The following is a 26,253-nucleotide window of genomic DNA, read 5'->3' as shown; positions in this document are numbered from 1 at the left end:
GTGGAGATTTGTAGTAGATGGGAGGAAAAGGGGAGAAGGGCAAGATGGCACAGAAGAAATAAGGAGAGGAAGAGAGAAACATGTCAAAGAATTCACATGTAACCCTTTCCCCAGAGAACTACCCATCCCCAGTGTATTCCTTCAAGGAGCAGTGTAAAGCAGAGGGGGCATACAATTCAGACATTACATGAATACACAGAATTCCAACACTTTAGATGAACCCCCCCCTTTTTTTTCCACCCCCCTTCCTTGGTGGGAAAGAGAGAAAGGAAACACAAGCCTGGATCAGCCCCTTTCCCTTCCAGATTCCAAGGGAGAAAAAGGAACAAAAGAGGTCAAACAAAGGAAGACTCCTCCCACTTTCCTCCTCCTCTTCCTGTTGAGGAAAGAGGAAGTCTTTTTGAAAACCCTAGGAAGGAGACAAAGGAAGGAGACAAAGGAAAAAAGGTAGAGGCAACCCTAAAATGGACATTGGGGACTGTCCCTGGAAGAGAGAGAAAGAAAAACAAGCCCAGGTCTGGCTCCCCTTTCTCCTCCCAGATTTCAAGAAAAAAGGACAAAGGGGTCACTTTACAAGCTATTCCCCTCCCCTCCTCTTCTTTCCAGTGAAAGGGAGAGGGAGAGAGAAGGCCCAGGGTCTGCCAAGGAGCCCCAAGGCAAAGGAAAAAGGTAGTTCCAGCCTGCCTCCTCTTCCCTCCCCCCTTCCAGGTTTTTCCCAAAGAAGGCAGCAGAAAAAAAGGCTTGGCTGTAGGTTCCCTTTGGAACTAGGGAAAGAGTGGAGAAGAAACTGTCTGGGAGGGGGCGACTGGGGGCTATGGAGGGCAAATGGGAAGGGTAGGGAAGAAAAATGAAAAGGGTCTAGGGCATTTTTCCTCCTTGGCAGGGAGGGGGTCTGGAGGGGGGTTTTGAGGGGAGGGGGGGTTTGAGGGGAGGGGGTTTAGTCTCAACTTTCCTTGCATGGCAAAAAGTTGATCACTCTTCCCCTTTCTACCCCACCTCCGGCTTGGTCGTGAAGCATGCTGCATGAGCCACCCCTCCTGGCTTTCCCCTGACAATGGGCTTGGAGCCGTGCTGCCATGGGCAGCGTAGGCAGCCCCCAAGGGGTTGGGTGGCCATTTCCCCACACTGTGCCAAGGCCATTGCTTGGCTGGCAAGGAAGATTCCCTGCATGCCCATCCCAATCAGCCAAGACTTCTTACCTAAAGGTGTTCCTTTTGGGATGGGACTAAGAAGAACAAACACTCATTTCTGACTCAGCCCCTTTTTTTACTCACAGTTAATGGAAGATCCACCCCACCAACCGGGAATGCAGGCTCTCCTCCAAAGGTCCCCTCCACCAGAAATAAGTGGCTACCACCTGAGCAACCTGTGGGCGATGAAACAAAACAATCCCACAACCCCACACAGTCCCCAAGCCTGCAACCGCAAATCTAGACTGCTCTAACCTAGCCTAGGATGCCAGCTCCTCCACATGCCTCATCTAGGAATTTGTTCCCGAATCCTGTTACCCGAAGTGCCTTACCTCCAGGATCCCTACCACCTAGAGTCTTGGCGTGCCCCCTGGTTGCTTTTCTTACCTAGGATTTTTCTGGATCACGTCGGTGGCCTTTCTTCCTGGAAGTCCTGAATGCTTCCCTTTTGCTCCTTTGTGCCAGAGTCCAAGGTCAGTCCAGCCACGAGGGAGATGCCTGGGTGGGCAACAATGGTGCCCAGTTTATTTTATAGAGCATTTGGGCAAGAATCACTCGTGGAGGACTGTCCCCAAACCTTAGGACCAGGGAGCGGCTTGTAATTTAGTCTAAAAATTTAGTGTGGACCCAAGCCAGTCCCTTTGTGGTGCGCCAATTGTTATAGAGGAGGAATTTAGGGGTCTTTGCCCTAAATCCCTGATTTTTCCCAATTAAAGGTCTCACCAAGTGGAAGGAAGAGCCATCGAGGTTTATTAGCGATTCAGCTGAAAAGGATGCAGAGCGGCAATCATTCGCCAAGCAGAGCATGTGGTTACAGAAGTAAAGACCATTTTTATAGAAAATACAGAGTTGTGAGTTTCAAAATTCCTGCTCCCCCCTCCCACTCAGCTTGAAGGGGATTGGCTGACACGCAAACAGCTGGGAGGAGTCTTGGCCATCCCCCATGCATCAGGGCCAATCACAGGGCTTTCGTGGTGCACCAGAGCCTATCAGGAGGCTTCTGCTGCCTTGGAGCTCCAGCAAATCAGAAGGGAGGGAGGAGGGATGAAGGGAGACAATTCATTCTGGAGTGGATTATGACAAAATTGTCCCTGAGGCTTAGCGAGATCCGGGTGGGGGGTCTGCCAGCCAAGCCATTCTATTGTGTTCGTGAGTGAAGGCAATAAACATATGTTAAAGAAATCCAGGTTTTCCTGTCACCATCAGATATGACACAAAGGGGAAGACTTGGGTGGAAGTTCTTTGTGGAGAAGTTTGAAATAAAAACAGCTTGGAGGAAAAGAGGACTTTTCTAAGGTCATATTCCCCCCATTGTTATATGATTAAAAAGTCTGCCAAACAGAAATCCTAATGGTGGCCCAACTCCGAAGACAAAAGGATTTCCTTTACTATTGTCCATGCAAAGAGTGTCCAAAGATAAGGGTCTTTTCATGATCGCTGATTGCTTTTCCAGAGGCAGGGCAGCTTCCTTGTAGATTTCCCCCAAGGAGAGGGGAAGGGGGCAAAAGGTTCAGGGTAAGGTCAAATACATGAAGGGAAATATAGAAATAGAGGAGAAAATATGAAAATATAGAAGTCATAATACAGAGAGTAAAAACCCAACTACCTTCCCCCAATGCCCATAGTTCATATTATTCATAGGAAGGTCCATAAAGGGAAAGAGTCCCTTGTTTGTGAGATGGGGGACCATCAGGAGCCCAGGTGTGCCTCAGATGGGAAAATTCAAATACTTTTGTGGCATGATTTTCAGTAATAAATTGTTTACTTTCTGCTGTAAACATGAAAATAGAGCATAAAGCCTTGATTAAATGATACACACCAAACTGACCAAGGCTTAACCCTTACTACCCAGCCTGGTGTCCTTGCCCTTAGCAAAACTATAAGTTACTATCTCTTATGGGGAGGGGGGGTCATGTTCGACTTCAGGGGTTGTTGCTGGTCCCCTGCTGGTTTCGCTCTTCTCCGCAATTGCGGAAGTCCAGAGAAGAATTCTTTTAAAATTTAAAAAACATGTTTTCTGATGCCTTTGGGAAACTATAAATTATTGTGCCAGGGCCCGGGGGAGGGGGGGTGATAATCTTGTTTGGCAGAATCTCAACCTGATTGAGGTGTCACCTTGAAAGAGCCTTTGGAAGATGTCCCCAAAGGGCTTGGTGGCCTTCCTGGGAGGGTCTGGGGGGGCCCTCGACAGCCCCTGGTCTTGGGAAGAACCAGAGCTGGAGGGAGAGGCACATTCCTCCCAGAAGGGAAGCCAAGGGGGCCTCCGCCTGGGATAGCCCTGAACAAGTGGTTCAGGGTAAGGGCTGCACTCCCTTTGGGAGCCCTCCCCTCCCACTCCCTTTGGAGCCTGCCCTGTTCTGGCGCTGAGGGCCCCCTTCATTGCCTCTCTCTGTTTTTGCAGACAGTAAGGACGAGGTGCCCACGTCTCCGCCACGTGGGCCCCGAAAACATAGAGGCTGTTCCTGTGGCTCTTCCGAGGTAAACCCTTGGGGCCCTATTCCCTCCCCACCTGGGGTCGCACCCCTCCCCCAAGGGAAGCCCTGGCACCAAGAAAGAAGGGGGTCCCCAGAGGAGAAGAGGGCCTCCCTTCTCCCTTTGGGGGTTGGAGTAGGAGTGTAAATACTAGATATTTCATGTAAATATTAAAAAGCATTTGGGATAGAATGGCCCCTTGTGGGATGATGCCATAGGACAACTCCTTTTGGGTGAGCAGCTCTCCTCAAGCACTACAATCTGGAACCTACCTGAGAGGGACAACTGGAACCACTGCAGCCCAGTGCCTCCCATTGATTCCCAAGGCCCCTTTCAGGAGTTCAGAAGGAGACTATGGTTGATGGAGTCGAAAGCTGCTAAAAGAGACACATACCCCTTGTCAATGTTGAAATGGAGATCATCCCCTAAGGCGACCATAGCCATCTCAACTCCATATCCTGCTCTGAAACCAGTTTGAAAATAGATCAAGGAAGTGTGTGTCCTCATGGAGAATTGGAAAAAAGGATTTAATTTTTAGTAGCTGGCACTATCTGCCACTTTTGGACTCTTGCTTGGAGGTATTCCTGCAAGTATCTCTGTAGATCTTAGAAAACTATTTCTTGATTTAATGCATTGGCATGCTGGCTGATATCAGAACAGGGGATGGGTTGGATATGTCATTGCCTTGGCCATTTCATTATTGGCTGCTACTTCCTGATGGATGTCAGGTGATGCAATACTGGTTAAACAGTATAATTTCTCCAGTCGTGTAGGGTATAGACATCCTGTGATAATGCAGCATGTCTCATTAAGAGCCACATCCAATGTTTTAATGTGGTGAGATGTGTTCCACACTGGGCATGCGTATACAGCAAAAATACCACTTATACATACAGTAAACAATAATAGAATTCAGCAAGCAGTTGTATAGACATGTTGTACTGTTCAATTTCACAGTGATGTCAAACAATATTATGTAAATTTTGGTACAGTCTCTTTGGAATAATATCAATGTCGTATCTTCTTATGTTGAGTAGCTTATAGATCTGCCGCCCATGACCGGTTTCGGCCTTACTTCAGACCTTCTTCTGGTGGACTGAAATTAATGTATAAAGCAATATTTTGCTACAGTTACATACATATTAAATATCTTATAGTAGAATGCATTCAAAGAAACTTGCTAAGTCTTCACACTTGTTATTACAACAATATTTGTTGAACATATCCATTAAACACCATGTGTTACAACACGTTTAAGTTGCTTACAAAGTTATACACTTGAGAATTTGTTCTCCTTGGGAGGTGCAGGTTTTTGGCTCAGTGGTATCTAAATCAAAGGAACGAAATGTGGCTATGAGTGTTTGAAAATTACTATGTTAAAAATGATTATTTTGTAAAAATATTAAGGTGTTTTACAAATTAGGAGGGTACTCACATGATAGTCTGCTGCGAGTATGGAAGAGGTCTGTGGGTTCCCTCTATTTAAAGGGAAAATAACTACTTCAGGTAAAAAGAAGCTCAGTTAGAGCCATAGGAGCAAGGGTTGGGAACAGCAACCACCAGATGGCGCTGTGGATGCTCTCCATGTATTCAAGTAGGGAGGTATAGTATAATTGATTGAGGTCCAGAGATTATGTGTAACAGTTGTGCAAATTTAGTTCATTCAGACCATGTGGGTATTCCATCCTTAATCGGAAAATCCAGTATGCTTCTCTCCCTAGAAGTTTGTTGTTGAAATCCATTTGTTTGGAATGAGTAACCAAGGATATGAAACTTAAAGGATTCTGGGCTATGTTGTAAATCATCAAAGTGTTTGTAAAGTATCGACTCCCTGGAATGATTTCTGATTTTACTCCTGTGTTCAATTATCCTAGATCTTATCTCTCTGCGAGTTTGACCAACATAAGAAAGATTGCAACTACAATTAAGTAAATAAACTAATCCCTTCGAGGTGCAGATCGCAAAATGAGAAAATTTGAACTCAAATGATAGGTGTGGGTGTATGAGAATTTTCGTTTCCACCAGTTGGGGACACACTGAACAGTGCTGACAACGATAATTGCCCACCGAATTGGACTTGGTGGTCTGGGTCTTGTGGGTTTCATCTGAGTGTACTAATATATTACCAATATTTTGAGTCCTTTTGTATGCTATCAGTGGGGGTTCAGGATATCCTCTGTTTCTAAACTGATGTTTAGTCACTTCAATCTCATCACTGAAGTCTTGTGGGGTTGAGGAGTTACGTTTAATCCTGAGCATCTGTGTATAAGGTAAGTTTTTTTAAGGCCCAGTGATGGTAACTATTGTAATGTAACAAAGAGTTTCTGTCAGTGGTTTTACGGTGGTTTTTTACTCTCAATCGGTCATTGTCTTTTATGACTAAGACATCTAGAAAAACAAGGGACGTGGAGCTAATGTTACCTGTAAACTTGATGTTTAGATGAATGGTATTAATCCAAGATAATAGTATAACTGCCTCATGGTGTGAATTTACAATAATGAAAATGTCATCGAAAAATCTACAGTATTTAATGATACTGTGTGCTACAGGGTTATTCATATGATTCAGAATTGTATTATTCTCCAAATTATCCATGAACAAATTTGCTACAGAAGGCATGACAGGGATGCCCATGGCTACTCCTTGTACTTGAAAATAATATTTTTGATCAAATTTAAAATATTTTTTCTCAAGAATAATATCAAGGAGATCCAGCAAAAAGAAGGTGGGCGGGTAGCAATTAGACCTCCTGTTCAAGGTGGATTCACATATATTTCGCGCCTCCTCTATAGGAATATTGGTGTACAATGATGTTACATCTACAGACATTAGAGCCACATCCGGTGGGATCACCAATGGTTCAATAATATTGATAAAGCGTTTAGTGTCTTTGACATAGGATGAAGTCTGTTGAACAAAGGGTTGTAAATAGTAATCCACAAATTTAGCTAGTGGTTCCAGAACGGAGCCTGATCCAGATGCAATAGGATGGCCAGGAACTGGCCTAATATTCTTGTGTATTTTAGTAAGAGTATACAATACAGGAGTTCTGGGACATGGAGTGTGTAAAAACTTGTACACATCCTCTGATATATACCCAAGCGAAAGCCCTTCTAATGTTACCGTTTTAATGATTGACTGGATATGATGTGTGGGATCCTGTTCTATATTAAGATAATGTTCTCTTACTGACAATTGACTATGGATCTCATTCATGTAATCAATGCGATTCATTAATACTATGGCCCCACCCTTGTCTGGCGGCTTCCATATGGGGTTTTTGCCCTCCGCTAAATTCTGCAAGGTTTGCCATTCATCTTTAGAAAAATTCATACTGTGTGATCCTTTGTTTTTAGTAAACGTGTGACATAATTCCTCACATACTGTTTTCTCAAAAACTCTAAGCCCTATATGGTCAGTAGTAGGGGAAAAAGTACTACGCGGTTTGAAGGTGGTGGTAATAGGATTTAATGTGGTCCCGAAATGGTGTCTTAGTCTAATCGTACGAAATAATCTAGCTAATTCTATACGCATCCTAAAGGGATTGTATTTAGGTTTGGGAACAAATGTTAGACCTTTGTTGATAACATCCTTCTCCTGAGCAGTTAATAATACTCTATTGGACAAATTCACTACTAGGTCTTCCATTTCACATTCGGAGCCTCTTGAAAAAAACGGGTAGGCCTATTCCTAATATGACCTGTACGCCTAGGCATATGAGTGTTGTCCCTCCTTGTTGAGGACATGCTGTGTCCTGAGCTGTCAGACATAGACCCTGTGTCTTCTTCAGAAGTGTACTCACTGAACCTTACTTGTTTTCTAGAGTAGTGGTGTTTGGAGTATATCCACTGGTAAACTCTGTTGTTGTTATCATTTTCATCCCTTTCAAATTTCTTAAGTTTGAATGCTCTAAGTTGTTGGGAAAATTCTTTAAATTCTTTGACAGCCATTTTGGGGGCCTGATAGGGGACTAAGACACTCCACTGAGAAGTAAACCTTTTCTTTCCATTTTTTTTCCTGAAAAGAACTGGTGAAAATCATCTCAGTACTCATGAAGAGGGTGGCCTGGGTGTCCTTCAACAAGACCTCAAAGGAGAAGATGCTTGAAGATCCCAGCATCTGCCCCAAGGGGATGGCCCTCCAGTTGCAGTAAGGAGCGAAGGGCTGGAGAAGGTTTAGGGAGGAGGCCCAGCTTGTTCTCCCTTGCTGGGTTCCCTCACAGGGGTCTGTCCTGTCTTTCACGAGCCTCCTCAAGTCCTCCTCCTCCCTTCTCCGGCACCTGCTTTGCACCTGTGAGGCAGAAGCTCCGCTGGAGCATTCGGCCGGCATGGTGGCCTTCTACATCCAGATGAGGAGTGTTGGTCAGTCTGTGTTTTGTGGTTGGACAGGACCTTAGGGGAGGGCTGGGGAGGCAAGGAGGTGAGAGGCAGTGCTTCCGTTCCTAGGTCCAGCCCTTCACGCTTCTCCTCTCCTCTTTCAGCTGCTGCATATCAGCCAGTGCCCTCACTCCACAGAGAAGACCTGGACGCTGCTGACAGCCTGGCCTCCAACATCACAGCCTGGCCATCTGACATCAAAGCAGGCAGGGTCTTCTCCTTCTCTGCAAGTCCTACAGGGAGGTAAGTCAGGCACAGCACATGCTACATGCCAAACATAGAGGCCCAGCTGGCCTTGCTCATGTTATTGTATGAAGGACGTATGATATGGAAGATTCTGGAAGGTTCCTTCTCCAAACAAGGGGGGAGGCCTGTGGCCAGGCATTCTCTGTAGGGGACCTCTTAGGCACAGCTGCAATTTGAGTTGACCCTCCTTTCTCTCTCTTTGCAGACCATGGGTCCCTGGGAGCTCTTGGACGGGATCCTCAGGGGACTGCAATCCCTCCACAGCAACATCACCCTGGAGTTCCTGGACTTGGGTGGCCGGCTGGGGCCCCTGCTGCAGGAGGAAGACCGGGCCCCACAAAGGCTCACCTGGATGCCGCCTGCTGCCTTCTCTTCCACCACGTGAGTCTTGGCCCCTGGGCCTCTTCCTTGGGGAGGGAGGGTGCTGGCTTCCTCCTCTCCCCAAGCCCTGAGAAGGGGCTTCACGCAAGGAAACAAGGGGAAAGAATGTCTCCTTTTCCTTCCCCCTTTTAGGAGGCGGCCAAGATCCAGAAAGCAGCCCTTAAATGGTTCCAGCATCTTCTCTGGTGCCCGTAACATCTCCACCAGGCGCGCCAGATCATCCATGGCCTCCTAGCAGTGCTGATTCATGTAGAGGATGAGGAGGTGGCCAAGGTGGGAGGGACATCCAGCGCTGGCCCCACAAGCCCTTGGGGCTCAGGAGGGAGGTCAAGTGAGGAAAGGGGTCTTGCCCTCCAAGGGAACCTGGCTCAGCTTCCCTCTTCCTTCTCCTCTTGGAAGGCTGTGAGGGAAACCCTCACGGAGGCGGCGGAGGTCCTGCAATTGCACCTGGATGACAGCGTTCTGGTGGGGGACACCTTCAGCCTACAGCAGCTGCTCCATAAGATCTCCAAGCACCTGATCAGTTCCTTCCTTGAGGCCTGGGAGTCAAGCAGTCCTGATGCTGGGCAGCCGAAAGGAGCCCCCCTTTTGACCTCCGTCTCTCCTCCAGATCCAGCATTGCAGCTCCACGAGGGAGGTGGAGGAGCAGGTGTATGGCTGTCTGCCTTTCTTCAAGATCCTGCATCCCTGGGCAAAGAAGATGGCAGCCATGTTGCTTGGTAAGGAACCAGAAGGGTCTTGGCCCCCTTCACTCCCATCCCTGGCTTCCAGGTCAGCCTTTGGGGCAGCAGGAAGGACCTCTACCCCAGAGAGACCCCACCCACCACCCCCAATGTAGACCACTGCAGAATGGCCCTTGGAGCCCCTCCTGGGGACCCTCTTTGGGGAGAGCAAAGTTCAGGTTCCCCTTCCTCCCCTTCCCTCCCTTCTGCCTGCAAAGATTCTCTGAGCTTCCTCTGGTGTTTCCCCCTTCCTTGGGTGTATTGTGGGGTCAGGAAGCGCTGGGACGCTCTTTGCTCATGGAGGTGGTCCCTCTCTTATCCACTGCCTGCTTTCTTTCCAGGTCACCTTCTCCACAACACTAGCAACATTTCCACCAAGAGCGTCTGCACTTATGAGGCCTATAAGTGTGACCTGAGAGGGGCTGGGCCTTGGGAGAGAGGCTCCCTGGGAAGTATGTGTGCCGTCCCTCACCTGCTGACCTGTCTTTCATCCTTCTTCCCTCCCTTCCAGGGCCGATCTTCCTCCTAGCCGACCATGACCCTGAACTCAGGCGAGTTGTCTGGGAGACCAAGGTCATCCTCACCAGGACCTCCACCCTCCACTACCAACACGGGCTGCAGGATGATGGAGAAAAAATAAATACAGATCTGAATTCAGCGCAAAAATAATGATCTAATATTATATCTAATGAAAAATGCTTGTTGGCTTGTGTTACCTGACACAATCCTCCTAGATGTCACCTGTCATATCTTCACCAAAAACTTTATATCAGGCATTGTATAGTCAAATCTTCATTGAACTCTGCAAGGCCCAGGGCTTTCTTTTGGGCTTGTGGCTCTCCTCCACGACCCAGAAACCTATTTCTGACGTGGGATGTTGTGTATCTCCCATCCTTTTATTTGTCAGATTTGAAGGTGGTGCAGGTTTAAATGAATATTTGAATGAACAGTCCCTTATATAAAGACTGTGGAGATAAGGCAGTAAACTGAGGCTGGATCTATATTGCCATACAATGCAGTCTGTATTGTGTTATATAGTTAGTGTAAACCATATAATGCCCTTTGAACTGCACCCAACTACATTATATGGGTCTACACTGATATCAGTTCCAACTGCATTATTTGGCAATGTATATCCAGCCAAAGGTAATATTTGGGGCAACTGGGTCAGGTCTTCAGAGGAAGCCTTGGCTCCTCTCTTCCTCTCCTGAGCCCTGACTCAGGGTATAAATATCTGAGGACACAACTTGCAAACTGTTATCCACTCAGAGCTGTGTTACCATTTTGAACTATAAGGATATTATTTTGGACTACAGTTTACTTTCTCAAGGACTATTAAAGTGTTTGATTCATCACTCCTAAGACTGTGTAAACATGTTCTTGATACTGAGTCTCCTTGTGGGGAGAAAGGTGGGATAGAAATATGTGTAATAATAAATATTGGATTCCTTTGGGGAAGGAGAGGGAGACTCAAACCACCCAGGACCTGCAACTCAGGCCCCATCTACACTGGCCTGTAATGCAGTTCAAACTGCATTATATGGTGAGTGTAGGCTCATATAATGCATTTTATTGCATTTAAACTGTTTTATATGAATCGACACTAATCATATAATACAGTTTGAACTGCATTAAATTTACAGTGTAGGTAAGGCCTAAGAGGAGATGACAATGCTGTTGTTTAGTTTATGTAAATAGTTGTGTATTGCACTGTGTCATTTTAAGATCATGTTGTGACCATGATGGCATGGCTGTGTAAATAAAATCTGCATATTTTTAGAAGAATGGTTTGTGTGTATGTATTTAAAAATGCTTTGCGAACCTGGGGAGAATAGCAAACCCTATTACAATTAATGACATCCTCAGCTGCTCTTTTCACGTCTATTCTGACCTGTTTCAATGGGCAGGAAAGAGACATTTGTCCCTTGGAAAGAAACTGTGGTTCTAGCCAGACTAAGGGTGAATTATCTCTCTTTTTCTGGCCCCAAATGGAAGGGCAGGACAATGTCTTGGCAAGCGAGCTGGGATTTGCTGGATGGGGAATTAATCGATTGATCCCAGGTCACATTGGAGGCAGATGGGGCTGACAGACAGCTGGAAAAGCTGCATGCCATTTCATCATTCACGTATATGTGTATATATATGTGTATGAATGATGGAACAGTAGGCAGCTTTACAGGTTCATTCTCTCTAAATATCATTTTATATATCCAGACATACACACATTGGACATATCAAATATTTAGGGAGGATGAACCCAATACATATGCAACACCATGCAAAAAATAGAACATATCAGACATACAACACACTTTACAGCTACGATAGTAACCTACAACTAAACTTCTACATACAACAGAGTGTAACTGTGTTGTCGAAGGCTTTCATGGCTTGAATCACTGGGTTGTTCTGAGCTTTCTGGACTGTATGGCCATGTTCTAGAAGTATTCTCTCCTGACATTTCACCTACATCTATGCTAGGCATCCTCAGAGGTTGAAGGGTCTTTTGGAAACTAAGTAGTTGAGGTTTACATATTTGTGGAATGTCCAGGGTGGGAGAAAGAACTCTTCTCTGCTTGAGGCACATGTGAATGTTGCAATTTGCCACCATGATTAGCATTTAATGGCCTTGCAGTTTTAAGGCCGGGCTCGTTGTTGCCTGGGGGAATCCTTTGTTAGGAGGTGTTAGTTGGCCCTGATTGATTCTTGTTTGGAGTTCCCTCCCATGCTTTTTTAGCATTCCTCTTTATGTACTGTTCTGATTTTATAGTTTTTTAAATACTGGTAGCCAGATTTTGTTCATTTTCATGGTTTCCTCCTTTCAAGGTGGCAAATTGCAACATTCACACAAGCCTCAAGCAAACAAGAGTTCTTTCCCCCACTCTGGACATTCCACAGATATATAAACCCCACTTACCTAGTTTCCAACAGACCTCACAACCTCTGAAGATGTCTGCCATAGATGTGGGCAAAATGTCAGGAGAGAATGCTTCTGGAACATGGCCATACAACCTGAAAAATGCACAGCAACCCAGAGTATAAATGACTTCCACCTTCTCAACTTACTGGTTATAACAGTCCAAACCCAAAAATTTCCTCTATGGGAAAAAATATTAATTGACCGTAAACATATTCCTTAACAAGGCTGTGGTGGTAGAAGCAGAGTATTCATCTTCTCACACAATAAGTGTTCTCATATGTCCAGGTTTGGAAAGGAATGGTCCCAACTCTTTAAAGAATAAATAAAAATAAAGCTCAAGCCTTTAGCTATTTCTAGTGTTTGGGGTCTGTATTTCTTTTTGAAAGAGATCTGCAAAAGCTTCCAACTTATCATTTCCTGCCCAAAGTTGAAGAAAATCCTCATATTTGGGACTAAGGTAATGGTAAAGGTTTCCCATGGCATTGAGTCTAGTCATGCCCAACTCTGGGGAGTGGTGCTCATCTCCAATTCTAAGCCGAAGAGCTGGTGTTGTCCATAGACACCTTCAAGATCATGTGGCCAGCATGACTGTATGGAGCACCCTTACCTTCCCGCAGAAGCAGTACATGTTGATCTACTCATATTTGCATGTTTTCAAACTGTTAGGTTGGCAGAAGCTGGGGCTAACAGCAGGACCTCACCCCGTTCTCCAGATTTGAACCACCAACCTTTCAGTCAGCAAGTTTGGCAGCTCAGTGGTTTAATCTGCTGTGCCACCAAGGGACTACAACTCCCAAAATCCCCCCAGGCAGCATGGCTCGGGTTTTCTGGGAGCTGTAGTCCAAAAGGAAATAGAAGATGTCAGAATCCTATTGCTATTTCCGACTAGGAAAGACCGTTGAATCAATGGGATTTACCTACATATTTATTCATCAAATCATCCATTGGTTACAAGAGCCCATACTGGTTTGGATTAACAAAATATTTTCTCCCCTTTTTTCCTGGTCTGAACCTAATCAAAGAAGAGAATGATTTCTATAACCAGAGAAAGAAGCTAAAACGCCCTTTGTTTTTTCAGAGGCTCTGACGCACATTGATCTTCATGAAAGCTCATGCAAATATAAACCAGCGAGTCTCAAAAGTGCTGCTGGAGCCTTTCATCTGCACCCATTTTCCATTTTATGCCAGAGCAGAATAACATTGCGGTCTCTTTGGAAGCTCTCCGTGGGGCTGAAAGCAATTTCTAAAACAGGTTCAGCACCTTGGAAAGCTCCCTCGGGGTTTGTAACTTCTTAAAAGGCTCAGGCTTGAAACACCGAAACAAAAATCGCATTTCCGAAAGCCAGCAGAGGGCATGGGTGGCCTATAGAAAAGACTCCTCTCAATGCCATAATCAGGCCAGATTTGAAAGTGAGAATAGAAAAGACATCTCACTATTTTTTTTAATAAAATAGGTTGCTTATTAAAATATTTGTGACATTTACATATCTGATGACTGTCAGGCCATTACATCATTTCATACAAACCAACAAGGAAAAGTATTGGAAAGGTAATGTCTGTGGCAATAGACCACATGGGTTTAGCAAAAAGCAAGCAAAATAAAATACATTTGGTAAAGAAAAAAGAAAACAAAGTGTTGCATCTGTGTCTTTGATGTCATGTGTTCAACCTCTCCCTGTTTAATGTATTACTTGGATGTTTTTAGTGTTGTGTGTCCAATTTTCTTGCTCTCTGTGTGTAGTGTATTCCTTCTGTCTGGGTGCCTGATACCATATATCCGTTCTTTCTGCACGCATGGAGTTGGGTATCTGTGTGTGTGTTGAGCTTGTGTTTTTTGTGCATGTGTGCCTGATACCGTGTATCCACTTTATATGTATGCGTTTGGTGTGTCTCTCTTGCTCTCTGTGTGTAGTGTATTCCTTCTGTATGTTACGCCTGTGTGTCTGGTACCATATATCCATTCTTTCTGCACACATGGAGTTGGGTATCATTGCGAGTGTTGCACTTGTGTCTTTTGTGCATGCGTGCCTGGTGCTGTGTATCCACTTTATGTGTATGTGTTTGGTGTAGTGTTTCCAATCTCTCTTACTCTCTTTGTAAAAAGGTAAAGGTAGTCCCCTGACATTAAGTCCAGTCATGTCTGACTCTGGGGTGTGGTGCTCATCTCCATTTCTAAGCCGAAGAGCCAGCGTTGTCCGTAGACACCTCCAAGGTCATGTGGCCGGCATGACTGCATGGAGCGCCGTTACCTTCCCGCCAGAGCGGTACCTATTGATCTACTCACATTTGCATGTTTTCGAACTGCTAGGTTGGCAGAAGCTAGAGCTGACAGCGGAAGCTCACGCCGCTCCCCGGAATCGAACCTGCGACTTTTCGATCAACAAGCTCAGCAGCTCAGTGCTTTAACCCACTGTGCCACCGGGGTATGTATGTCTATATTTATGCGTGTTGTGTCTGTGTGTTTGATGTATCTGTGTACCTTTGGTGTCATATGTCCAAACTATCTGTATATGATGTATTCCATTCCTTCTATGTATGGATATATGGCACTAGATGTACAGGCACGCCACACTGAACACCGAACACAGGCATAACAAACACACAGATTGGATACTTGGCACCCAACAGTACATACAGGAGTATCCAATCTGTGTGTTTGTTGTGCCTGTGTTCGGTGTTCAGTGTGGCGTGCCTGTACATCTAGTGCCATATATCCATGCCTTCTCTATATGGTGTTGTGAATATGTATCTGTGTTTGGTGTGGTGTGTCCATTCTCCCTCTCTTCTTGTGTGTATGTTGTCTTCCTTCTGTTTGTTGTGTCTGTGTGCCTCTGGTGCAGTGTCCAATCTCTCTTGCTCACTTTCTAAGGCGTATCCCTTCTGCCCATCGCGCCAATGTGCCTGGTGCCATATATCCCTCCGTTCTCTGTGTATGGTGTTGTGTAGATGTGTCTGTGTGGGGGAGTATATTCTCCCTTTTTTCTTGTGTGTAAGGTAACTTCCTTCTGTGTGCCGTTGGTGTAGTGTGTCCCATCTCTCTTGCTCTTTTTGTATGGTGTTGTGTCTGTTCAGAGGCACACAAACACAACAAACAGGAAGGAGACACCATAAACACAAGAAGAGAGGGAGATTGAACACACAACACCAAACGCAGGTACATATTCACAACATCACACAGAGAAGAGGTAGGTATGTCTCCATCCTTCTGTGCATGAAGTGTTGTATATACAGTATGTGTCACTGTGTTTGGTGTGTATTCTCCCTGTCTTCTTGTGTGTATGGTGTTTTTCTTCTGTGTGGTGTATCCAATCTCTCTTTTTCTCTCTCTTCTTGTGCACATGGCGTCTTCCTTCAGTGTGCTTTTGGTGCCTTGTGTCCCATCTCTCTTGCTCTCTTCTCAAGGCCTATCCCTTCTGCCTATTGTATCAGTGCATCCAGTGCCATATGCCCATCCCTCCTGTGTGGGGGGTGTTGTATTGATGTATTTGATGTGGTGTGTGCAATCTCTCTCTCTCTCTCCTTGTGTCTATGGTGTCTTCTTTCTGTGTGCCTTTGGTACCTTATGTCCCATCTCCTTTGCGCTCTTCCCAGGGCCTATCCCTTCTGACTATTGTATTGGTGCATCTGCTGCCGCATGTCCATCTCTTCTGTGTGTGGGGCATTGTGGAGATGTGTTTAGTGTGGTGTGTTCAATTTCTCTCTCTCTCTCTTCTTGTGTGTATGATCTCTTCCTTCAGTGTGCTTTTGGTGCCTTGCGCCCATCTCTCTTGCTTTCTTCCCAAGAGACCCTTCTGTCTCTTTTATCAGTGCATCCAGTGCCATAACTCCAATCCTTCTGTGCATGCGGCATTGTGTAGATGTGTTTGGTGTGGTGTGTCCATTCTCTCTCTAATGCTCTTCTTGTGTGTAAGGTGTGTTCCTTCAGTGTGCCTTTAGTGTAGTGTGTCACATCTTTCTTGCTTTCTTTGTATGGTGTTGTGTCTGTGCATCTGGTGCCATATGTCCATCCCTTCTGTGTGTGGAGTGTTATAGATATGTTTAGTGTGGTGTGTTCCAATCTCTCTCTCTTCTTGTGTGCATGGTGTCTTCCTTCAGTGTGCCTTTGTTGCCTTGTGTCCCATCTCTCTTGCTCTCTTCCTAAGGCCTATCCCTTCTACCTATAGTATCAGTACATCCAGTGTCATATGTGCATGGGATGTTGTGTAGATGTATTTGATGTGGTGTGTCCAATCTCTCTCTCCTTGTGTCTATGGTGTCTTATTTCTGTGTGCCTTTGATGTTGTGTGTCCCATCTCTCTTGCTCTCTTTGGACGGTGTTGTGTCTGTGCATCCGGTGCCATATATCCATCCCTTCTGTGCATGGGATGTTGTAGATATTTATTTGATGTTGTGTGTCCAATCTCTCTCTCTCTCTCTTCTTGTCCGCATGGTGTCTTCCTTCAGTGTGCTTTTAGTGCTTTGTGCCCCATCTCCTTTGCTCTCTTCTCAAGGCCTATCCTTTCTACCTATAGTATCAGTCCAGTGCCATATGTCCATCCATTCTGTGTGTGGTGTAGATATGTTTGGTGTGGTGTGTCCAATCTCTCCTTCCTTCTTCTGCATGGTGCCTTCCTTCAGGGTCCCTTTGGTGCCTTATGTCCCATCTCCTTCGCGCTCTTCCCAGGGCCTATCCCTTCTGACTATTGTATTGGTGCATCCGGTGCCATATGCCCATCTCTTGTGTGTGGGGTGTTGTGTAGATGTGTTTGGTGTGGTGTGCCCAATCTCTCCTTCCTTCTCTTCTTGTGCGCATGGTGCTTTCCTTCAGGGTCCCATCTCCTTTGCGCTCTTCCCAGGGCCTATCCCTTCTGACTACTGTATTGGTGCATCTGGTGCCATATGCCCATCTCTTGTGTGTGGAGTGTTGTGTAGATGTGTTTGGTGTGATGTGTCCAATCTCTCCTTCCTTCTCTTCTTGTGTGCATGGTGCTTTCCTTCAGGGTCCCTTCTCCTATGCGCTCTTCCCAGGGCCTATCCCTTCTGACTACTGTATTGGTGCATCCGGTGCCATATGCCCATCTCTTGTGTGTGGAGTGTTGTGTAGATGTGTTTGGTGTGATGTGTCCAATCTCTCCTTCCTTCTCTTCTTGTGTGCATGGTGCCTTCCTTCAGGGTCCCTTCGGTGCCTTATGTCCCATCTCCTTTGCACTCTTCCCAGGGCCTATCCCTTCTGACTGTTGTATTGGTGCATCCGGTGCCATATGCCCATCTCTTGTGTGTGGAGTGTTGTGCAGATGTGTTTGGTGTGGTGTGTCCAATCTCTCCCTCCTTCTCTTCCTGTGTTCATGGTGTCTTCCTTCTGGGTGCCTTTAGTGCCTTGTGTTCCATCTCCTCTGCTCTCTTCCCTTCTGTCTGTTGTGTGGGTACCATCCCTCCTTCCTTCCCTTGTTGTGCTTGTGTGTTTGCATGCGAGGCGTCCCTTCCTCGCGTGGGCTGCCTCCCCTTCTCCATTCTTCCTCGCGGGAGGGGCTCTGGGCGAGGCTTTCGTGGTGTGTAGCCCCTCCTTCGCCCTCCTCTCCTCCCTCTTTCCCTCTCCATCCATCCATCCATCCTTCCTTCCTTCCCACTTTCCTTCCTACCTTCCCTCCTTCCTTCCTTCCAGGCCTTTCCCCCGATGCGTCCCGGCGATGCTCCCCGCGTGGGGCGGCTCAGACCCCGCGAGGCCGACCCCCCAAGAGGCCTCTTCTTCTCCCGACTCTGGAGGGGCGCCTCCCTGGACACCCCACTCGCGACCCCGACCATGAAGGCCCAGCAGGAGGAGGACGAGGAGGAGGAAGAGGAAGGGGACGCCGGCAGCAGCGCACAGAGCCCCCCTTCGGCCAAAGCTCAGGTCAGCAGCCCCACGACCCCCACTCCCTTCCCACGCGTGTCCGCGTCCTACCGTGGGGGGCGCACCACCCACCCACAAGCAAAGACCTGGGCTCTGCAAGAACCCTGGGTGGGCTTTTACCGGGTGGAGGTGTCTGCTGTCGCGTGGGTTGTGCCTACTTGGCTCGTGGAAAGCAGGGTTTTTTTAGTCCGAACTTCAAGAGATGCCAACACATTGCTATTATGTGCCAACCTTCTGATATGATGGGAAAGAAGAGGGACGAATCATGTCATTATTCTGATTATTATTATTATTTCGTGTCATGAGAGACTTGAGAAACTGCAAATCGCTTCTGGTGTGAGGGAATTGGCAGTCTGCAAGAACATTGCCTAGGGGTGCCCGGATGTTTTGATGTTTTACCATCCTTGTGGGAGGCTTCTCTCAAGCTGGAGCTGACAGAGGGAGCTCATCCACACTCTCCCGGGATTCAAACCTAGGACCTGTTGGTCTTCAGTCTACCAGCACAAAGGTTTAACCCATTGTGCCATTGATATTTCTGAGGCTGTGGTGTGCGCAGTGGGTTAAACCGCTGAGCTGCTGAACTTGCTGGCCGATATTTTGATGGTTCAGATTCGGGGAGTGGGGTGAGCTCCTACTGTCAGCCACAGCTTCTTCCAAAACATGCAAATGTGAGTAGATCAATAGGTATCGCTTCAGTGGGAAGGTAGCGGCGCTCCATGCAATCATGCTGGCCACATGGCCTTGGAGGCGTCTACGGACAACGCCCATTCTTCGGCTTAGAAATTGAGATGAACACCAACCCCCAGTCGGACCCGACGAGACTTAATGTCTGGGGAAACCTTTCCCTTTAAAGGTTTACCTTTACCTTATTGATATTTCTACTACATCCCAACCCTCTGATATGAGCGAAAGAAGAGGGATTAATCAGGTTATTATTTTGATTGTCGAAGGCTTTCATGGCTGGAATCACTAGGTTCTTGTGGGTTTTTTCGGGCTATAGAGCCATGTTCTAGAGGCATTTCTCCTGACGTTTAGCCTGCATCTATGGCAATAGATGCAGGCGAAACGTCAGGAGAAATGCCTCTAGAACATGGCTCTATAGCCCGAAAAAAAACCCACAAGAACCTAATTATTTTGATTATTTATTTATTTATTTATTTTAATTTTTTAAATAATTTTTATTAAAGTTATAAATAAATACATGGAAAGTGGGGGAACAGTATGTAGAGAATAGTGCAGTAGGAAAAAAGAGAGGGGGAGAGGGGCAAGGAGACAGGGGGGTATGGGAGGTGGTGGAGGTAGGGGGGGGGGTGGTTAAAAGTGACTTCCATCTATTCAAAGAGGATTTTTTTTTCTGGATAGTTCCATAATTAGTTCTACGCTGCTCCTTCCTTCTTTGTAGGTCTTTTGTAGTGATTTACTTCTATTAGTTACTAATATCTATTTCCCGTTGATTTTGATTATTTTTCTTAATATTAATATTTCTACTATGTCTCAACCCTCTGATATGAGGGAAAGAAGAAGAATTAATCATGTTATTCTTGTGATTAACATTATTATTAATAATAATAATAATAATAATAATAATAATAAATATACTCTGTCCCAACCCTCTGGTATGTGGGAAAGAAGAGGGACAAATCACATTATTCTTGTGATGATGATGATGATGATAGGTTGTGAGTTTTCTGGCCATGTTCCAGAAGCATTCTCTCCTGACGTTTTGCCTGAATCTATGTCAGGCATCCTCAGAGGTTGTGAGGTCTGTTGGAAACTAGGAAAACTGTGTTTATATATCTGTGGAGTGTCCAGGGTGGGAGAAAGAACTCTTATATGTTTGAGGTATTTATTTATTTATTTATTTCATTTACTTATACCCCGCCCTTCTCACCCGGGGGGGGGGGGGGGGACTCAGGGCGGCTTACAGAGGAGGCACAATTAAATGCCTAAATCAATTGACAGTAATACAAAATACAAAAAAGCAATTCAACAGTTAGAATTAAAACATCAGTGCATAATAAAATATTAAGACAATCTCATGCTCGGGTTCAGAGTCCATATATCCATTCCATTCCATTTGTCCTTGTCTGTCGTCAGATCCTTAATTTAGCTGCCAGTGTGTCCAAAGGCTTGGTCCCAAACCCAGGTCTTCAGTTTTTTCCTGAATGCCAGAAGGGAGGTCGCCGATCTAATCTCCCCGGGGAGTGAGTTCCACAGGTGGGGGGCCACCACTGAGAAGGTAGGTATGAATGTTGCAATTGGCCACCTTGATTAGCATTGAATGGCCTTGCAGCTTCAAGGTCTGGCTTCTCACTGCCTGGGAGAAGCCAGACCTTGGGAGGTGATTAGCTGGGCCTGATTGTTTGTGGTCTGGAATTCTCTTGTTTTTGAATGTTATTCTTTATTTACTGTCCTGATTTTAGATTTTTTTAATATCAGTAGACAGATTTTGTTCATTTTCATGGTTTCCTCGTTTCTATTGAAATTGTCCACATGCTTGTAGATTTAAATGGCTTCTCTGTGTAGTCCGACATAGTAGTTGGGTTGTTGTAGGTTTTTTTGGGCTATATGGCCATGTTCTAGAGGCGTTCTTTCCTGACGTTTCGCCTGCATCTATGGCAAGCATCCTCAGAGGTAGTGAGGTCTGTTGGAACTAGGAAAAAGAGTTTATATATCTGTGGATGACCAGGGTGGGACAAAGGACTCTTGTCTGCTGGAGCTAGGTGTGAATGTTTCAACTGATCACCTAGATTAGCATTTGAAGGCCTGGCAGTGCCTGGGGCAACCTTTTGTTGAGAGGTAATTAGATGTCCCAGATTTCTGTGTTCTCAAATAAAATGCTGTGTCCAGGCTGGTTCATCAGGTGCTCTGCTATGGCTGACTTCTCTGGTTGAAGTAGTCTGCAGTGCCTTTCATGTTCCTTGATTCGTGTTTGGGCAAAGCTGCGTTTGGTGGTTCCTATGTAGACTTTCCACAGCTGCATGGTACACGGTAGACTCCTGTAGAAGTGAGAGGATCCCTCTTGTCCTTTTCTGAACGTAGCATTTGTTGGATTTTCTTGGTGGGTCTGTAGATAGTTTGTATGTTGTGTTTCCTCATCAGCTTCCCTATGTGGTCAGTGGTTCCCTTGATGTATGGCAAGAACACTTTTCCTCTGGGTGGATCTTCATCTTTACTCTTGTGGGTTGTTCTCAGTCTTGCAGCTCTTCAGCCATATCAGAGCACCTGATGAACCAACCTGGACACAGCATATTACTTGAGAACACAGAAATGCTGGACCACTCTCACAACCACCATGTCAGACTACACAGAGAAGCCATTGAAATACACAAGCATGTGGACAATTTCAACAGAAAGGAGGAACCCATGAAAATGAACAAAATCTGGCTGCCAGTATTATAAAAACTCTAAAATTACAACAGCAAAACAACAGAGAGGAAACATTCTGGGACATCTAATCACCTCTCAACAAAAGATTGCCCCAGGCACTGCCAGGCCATCAAATGCTAATCAAGGTTTTTTATTTTTTTATTTTTGTCGTGTACTGCAAGTCGCTTCTGGTGTGAGAGAATTGGTCGTCTGCAAGGACATTGCCCAGGGGACACCTGGATGAATTGATGTTTTATCATCCTTGTGGGAGGCTTCTCTCATGTCCCCGCATGAGGAGCTGGAGCTCATAAAGGGAGCTCATCCACTGCTCCCTGGATTCAAACCTGCAACCTGTCAGTTTTCAGTCCTGCCGGCACAGCGGTTTAACCCACTGCGCCACTGGGGGCTCCTCTAATCAAGCTGGTCAGTTGAAACATTCACACCTAGCTCCAGCAGACAAGAGTCCTTTGTCCCACCCTGCTCATTCCACAGATATATAAACCCTTTTTCCTAATTCCAACAAACCTCACTACCTCTGAGCATGCTTGCCATAGATGCAGGCGAAACGTCAGGAGAGAATGCTTCTAGAACATGGCCATGCAGCCCAGAAAACTCACAACAACCCAGTGATTCTGGACATGAAAGCCTTCGACAATACAATAATAATAATAACTTCATTTTATATCCTGCCACCATCTCCCCGAAGGGACTTAGGATGGCTTACAAGTGGGACCAAGCCCAACACAACAGAGTTTATCATTATGGACCCATTTAAAACATAATAAACATATAACAATCTAATTAACAATTTAAATCCAACAGAGTATAAAAACTATTGTGAGATGAATAAAATAAATCTCACTAACCATTAATAATAATAATAATAATAATAATATTTCTAGTATGGGCCAACCCTCTGATATGAGAGGAAAGAAGATGGATGAATCACATTATTATTGCGATTATTATTAATATTAATATTTCTACTATGTGTGGACCCTCTAATATGAGGAAAAAAAGAGGGATGGATCATGTTGTTAATAATAATAATAATAATAATAATAATAATAATAATAATTCGACTATGTGCAAACCCTCTAATATGGGGAAAAGGAAAGGGATAGAATAATAGAATCATAGATGAAGAGACCTCATGGGCCGTCCAGTCCAACCACTTTCCGCCAAGAAGCAGGAAAATTGCATTCAAATCACCCCTGAGAGATGACCATCCAACCTCTGTTTAAAAGCCTCCAAAGAAGGAGCCTCTACCACACTGCGGGGCAGAGAGTTCCACTGCTGAACAGCTCTTACAATCGGGAAGTTCTTCCTCAGGTTCAGGTGGAATCTCCTTTCCTGTAGTTTGAAGCCATTGTTCTGCGTCCTAGTCTCCGGGGCAGCAGAAAACAAGCTTGGTCCCTCCTCCCTGCGACTTCCCCTCACATCTTGATCCATGGCCCTCATCATGTTTCCTCTCAGCTTTGTTTTCTGCAGGCTAAACATGCCCAGCTCTTTAAGCCGCTCCTCATAGGACTTGTTCTCCAGATCCTTGATCCTTTTAGTTTCCCTCTTCTGGACACTTTGCAGCTTGTCAACATCTCCCTTCAATTGCAGTGTCCAAAATTGGACCCAGTATTCCAGGTGTGGTCTGACCAAGGCAGAATATAGGAGTAGCATGACTTCCCTGGATCTAGATACTAGACTCTTATTGATGGAGGCCAAAATCCCATTGGCTTTTAAAGCTGCCGCATGACATTGTTGAATCACTTTGTGATCAGTATTCTGAAGATATAATTATATCAGTAAATTATTATTATTATCCATAACAGTAAGTACAATTTAAAAAATGAGACCCTACTGGGAAGGTGCTTTGTTACTGTCTGGCCGGTTTGCTTGGAAGTGATTTATAGTCTAAAGCTGCATCTGGAACAGCTGATAGACTTTGAAACTGGGATGATGAGGAAGATAATAACAATAACAATAACAATAATAATAGGAGGAGGAGGAACTGGGAAAGGTGCTTGGCCATGTTCCAGAAGCATTCTCTCCTGATGTTTCACCCACATCTATGGCAGGCATCCTCAGAGGTTGTGAGGTCTGTTAGAAACTAGGCAAGCGAGGTTTATATATATGTGGAATAATGTCCAGGGTGGGAGAAAGAACTCTTGTCTTCTTGAGGCAAGTGTGAATGTTGAGAACACAGAAATGATGGAGCACTTTGACAACCACCATGTCAGATTACACAGAGAAGCCATTGAAATCATAGAATCATAGAATCAAAGAGTTGGAAGAGACCTCATGGGCCATCCAGTCCAAGCCCCTGCCAAGAAGCAGGAATATTGCATTCAAATCACCCCTGACAGATGGCCATCCAGCCTCTGCTTAAAAGCTTCCAAAGAAGGAGCCTCCACCACACTCTGGGGCAGAGAGTTCCACTGCTGAATGGCTCTCACAGTCAGGAAGTTCTTCCTAATGTTCATATGGAATCTCCTTTCTTGTAGTTTGAAGCCATTGTTCCTTGTCCTAGTCTCCAGGGAAGCAGAAAACAAGCTTGCTCCCTCCTCCCTGTGACTTCCTCTCACATATTTATACATGGCTATCATATCTCCTCTCAGCCTTCTCTTCTTCAGGCTAAACATGCCCAGCTCCTTAAGCCGCTCCTCATGGGGCTTGTTCTCCAGACCCTTGATCATTTTAGTCGCCCTCCTCTGTGGGACATTTCAACAGAAAGGAGGAAACCATGGAAATCTGGCTACCAGTATTTAAAAACCCTCTGCAATCTAAATAAAGAGCAATACTCAAAAACAAGGAAATTCTAGACAAGAATCAATCAGGGCTAGCAAACATCTCCCAACAAAGGATCCTCCAGGCAGCAATCAGCCAGGTTTTCAAGCTGCAAGACCATTCAATGATAATCAAGGTGTCCAATTGCAGTATTCACACTTGCCTCAAGCAGGCAAGAGTTCTTTCTCCCTCACAACCTCACAACCTCTGAGGATGCCTGTCATAGATGTGGGCAAAACATCAGGAGAAAATGTGTCAGGAACATGGCCATACAGCCAGGAAAACTCACAGAAACCCAGTGATTCTGGTCATAAAAGCCTTCAACAATAATAATATTACTATGACAATGCTGCTGCTGCTGATGATGATAATGATGATGATGATGATGAGGAACACAACAAGATGAGTCCACAGCAAACAAGATCACTCTGCTGGCTGTTGTATTGGATCACACGTCGGACACTTCCCAAGTGTCTGGGACTATGTGATGTATCGGTGAATAATGCGTGCAGATCCCAGTAGGGTGGTCTTTTACAGCTGGCAGATGGTAATTTGGTCAGTGCCAATTGTGTTTAAGTGCAGGCCAAGGTCTTTAGGCACTGCACCCAGTGTGCCGATCACCACTAGGATCACTTTTACTGATTTGTCCCAGAGTCTTTGCAGTTCAATCTTTAAATCCTCATATCGTGTCATTATTATTATTATTATTATTATTATTATTTGAAACACAACAAGACGAGTCCACAGCAGACACTCTACTGGCTGTTGTATTGGATCACACGTTAGACACTTTCCAAGTGTCTAGGACTGTGTGATGTATCGGCGAATAATGCATGCAGATCCTAGTGCCGATTGTTTAAGTACAGGCCAAGGTCTATAGGCACTGCACCCAGTGTGCCGATCACCACTGGGACCACCTTGACTGGCTTGTGCCAGTGTTGTTGTTGTCTTCTTCTTCTTCTTCTTCTTCTTCTTCTTATTATTATTATTATTATTATTATTATTACAGAGTCAGTACTGGGAAAGTGTTTTGGTTCTGCCTGGCACTCATGCCTAGATGCTTGGATGGGATTCATAGTCTGAATCTATTTTCGTTGTGTTGTTCCTGGGTTACAGTTTATTTGGTGCAAGGGATTTACATTTTGGAGTGGAAGCTGGAGTGGAAAATGACTTAGATATATTCATAAGAAATCAAATAAAACAAATAGTGTGTCTGTATATATATATTCATCCTACTAGCTGTACCCACCACGTGTTACTGTGGCCAACCTTCCCTCCCTCTTTCTCTCCTTCCTTCCCTCTTTCCTTCCTTTCCTCTTTTTCTTTCCCTATCTCTCATCTTTCTTCCATCTCTACCTGTTTCTTTCCTCCCTTTCTTTACTCTTTGGTTACATCCTTCCTTCCTTCCTTCCTTCCTTCCTTCCTTCCTTCCTTCCTTCCTTCCTTCTCTATCTTTCCTTCCTTCTCTCCTTCCTTCCCTCTCTTTTTCCTTTCACTTTTTTATTTCCTTCTCTCCTTCCTTGCTTCTCTATCTTTCTTTCTTTCCTTCTTTCCCTCCCTCCTTCTCTCCTTCCTTCCTTCCTTCCTTCCCTCTTTCCCTCCTTCTCTCGTTACTTCTTGACTGTCCCTTCCATTTAATATTGTATTTATATCTTACATAGAAAGAAGAAAAGGAAGAAGGAAGGAAGGAGGGACAGGAAGGAAGGAAAAAGGAAGGGAGGGAGGGAAAGAAGGGAAGGAAGGAAAAGAAAGAAGGAGGGACAGGAAGGGAGGAAGGAAGGAGAAGGAAGGAAGGAGGAAGGAAGGAGGGAAAGAAAGGAGGGGGGTGAAGAAAGGAGGGAAAGAAGGAAATGAAGGGGAAGGAAATGAAGAAAGGGAAAGAATGAGGAAAGGGAGGGAGGAAGGAAAAGAAGGAAAGGAAAAAAG

At 45.3% G+C, this 26,253-nt stretch overlaps 1 protein-coding gene and 2 long non-coding RNA genes across 6 annotated transcripts in view; all 3 read left to right on the top strand.

The window, feature by feature from the left end:
* The first annotated feature begins 384 nt into the window (after positions 1 to 384).
* On the top strand, positions 385 to 4,896 carry LOC137094801 (uncharacterized). 2 transcript variants are annotated; one of them, XR_010908715.1, is made up of 3 exons: positions 385 to 447; positions 1,277 to 1,663; positions 1,907 to 4,896. It is a non-coding gene; the product is annotated as an uncharacterized lncRNA (long non-coding RNA). The 2 variants fall into 2 exon arrangements; XR_010908716.1 differs by lacking the exon at positions 385 to 447 and adding an exon at positions 553 to 669.
* Positions 4,897 to 5,800: 904 nt separating this feature from the next.
* On the top strand, positions 5,801 to 11,152 carry LOC132780453 (uncharacterized). Of its 3 annotated transcripts, none has more exons than XR_010908714.1 (5): positions 5,801 to 7,812; positions 8,144 to 8,282; positions 8,491 to 8,666; positions 8,799 to 8,939; positions 9,066 to 11,152. It is a non-coding gene; the product is annotated as an uncharacterized lncRNA (long non-coding RNA). The 3 variants fall into 3 exon arrangements; XR_010908713.1 differs by having other exon boundaries at positions 8,799 to 9,385; positions 9,730 to 11,152; XR_009631911.2 differs by having other exon boundaries at positions 8,799 to 11,152.
* A 6,641-nt stretch (positions 11,153 to 17,793) lies between these two features.
* RIMS3 (regulating synaptic membrane exocytosis 3) overlaps positions 17,794 to 26,253 on the top strand; it is a 109,635-nt gene continuing 101,175 nt past the window's right edge. The window contains exon 1 of the mRNA XM_060784172.2: positions 17,794 to 18,177. Within this exon, the coding sequence (XP_060640155.2) occupies positions 17,962 to 18,177 (216 nt within the window). The 5' untranslated portion in view covers positions 17,794 to 17,961. The remainder of the gene's footprint in view (positions 18,178 to 26,253) is intronic.

The sequence above is a fragment of the Anolis sagrei genome, chromosome X (assembly GCF_037176765.1).
Source record: "Anolis sagrei isolate rAnoSag1 chromosome X, rAnoSag1.mat, whole genome shotgun sequence".
Classification (NCBI taxonomy): Eukaryota; Metazoa; Chordata; class Lepidosauria; order Squamata; family Dactyloidae; genus Anolis; species Anolis sagrei.
This window is presented reverse-complemented; position numbering and strand designations above follow the sequence as displayed.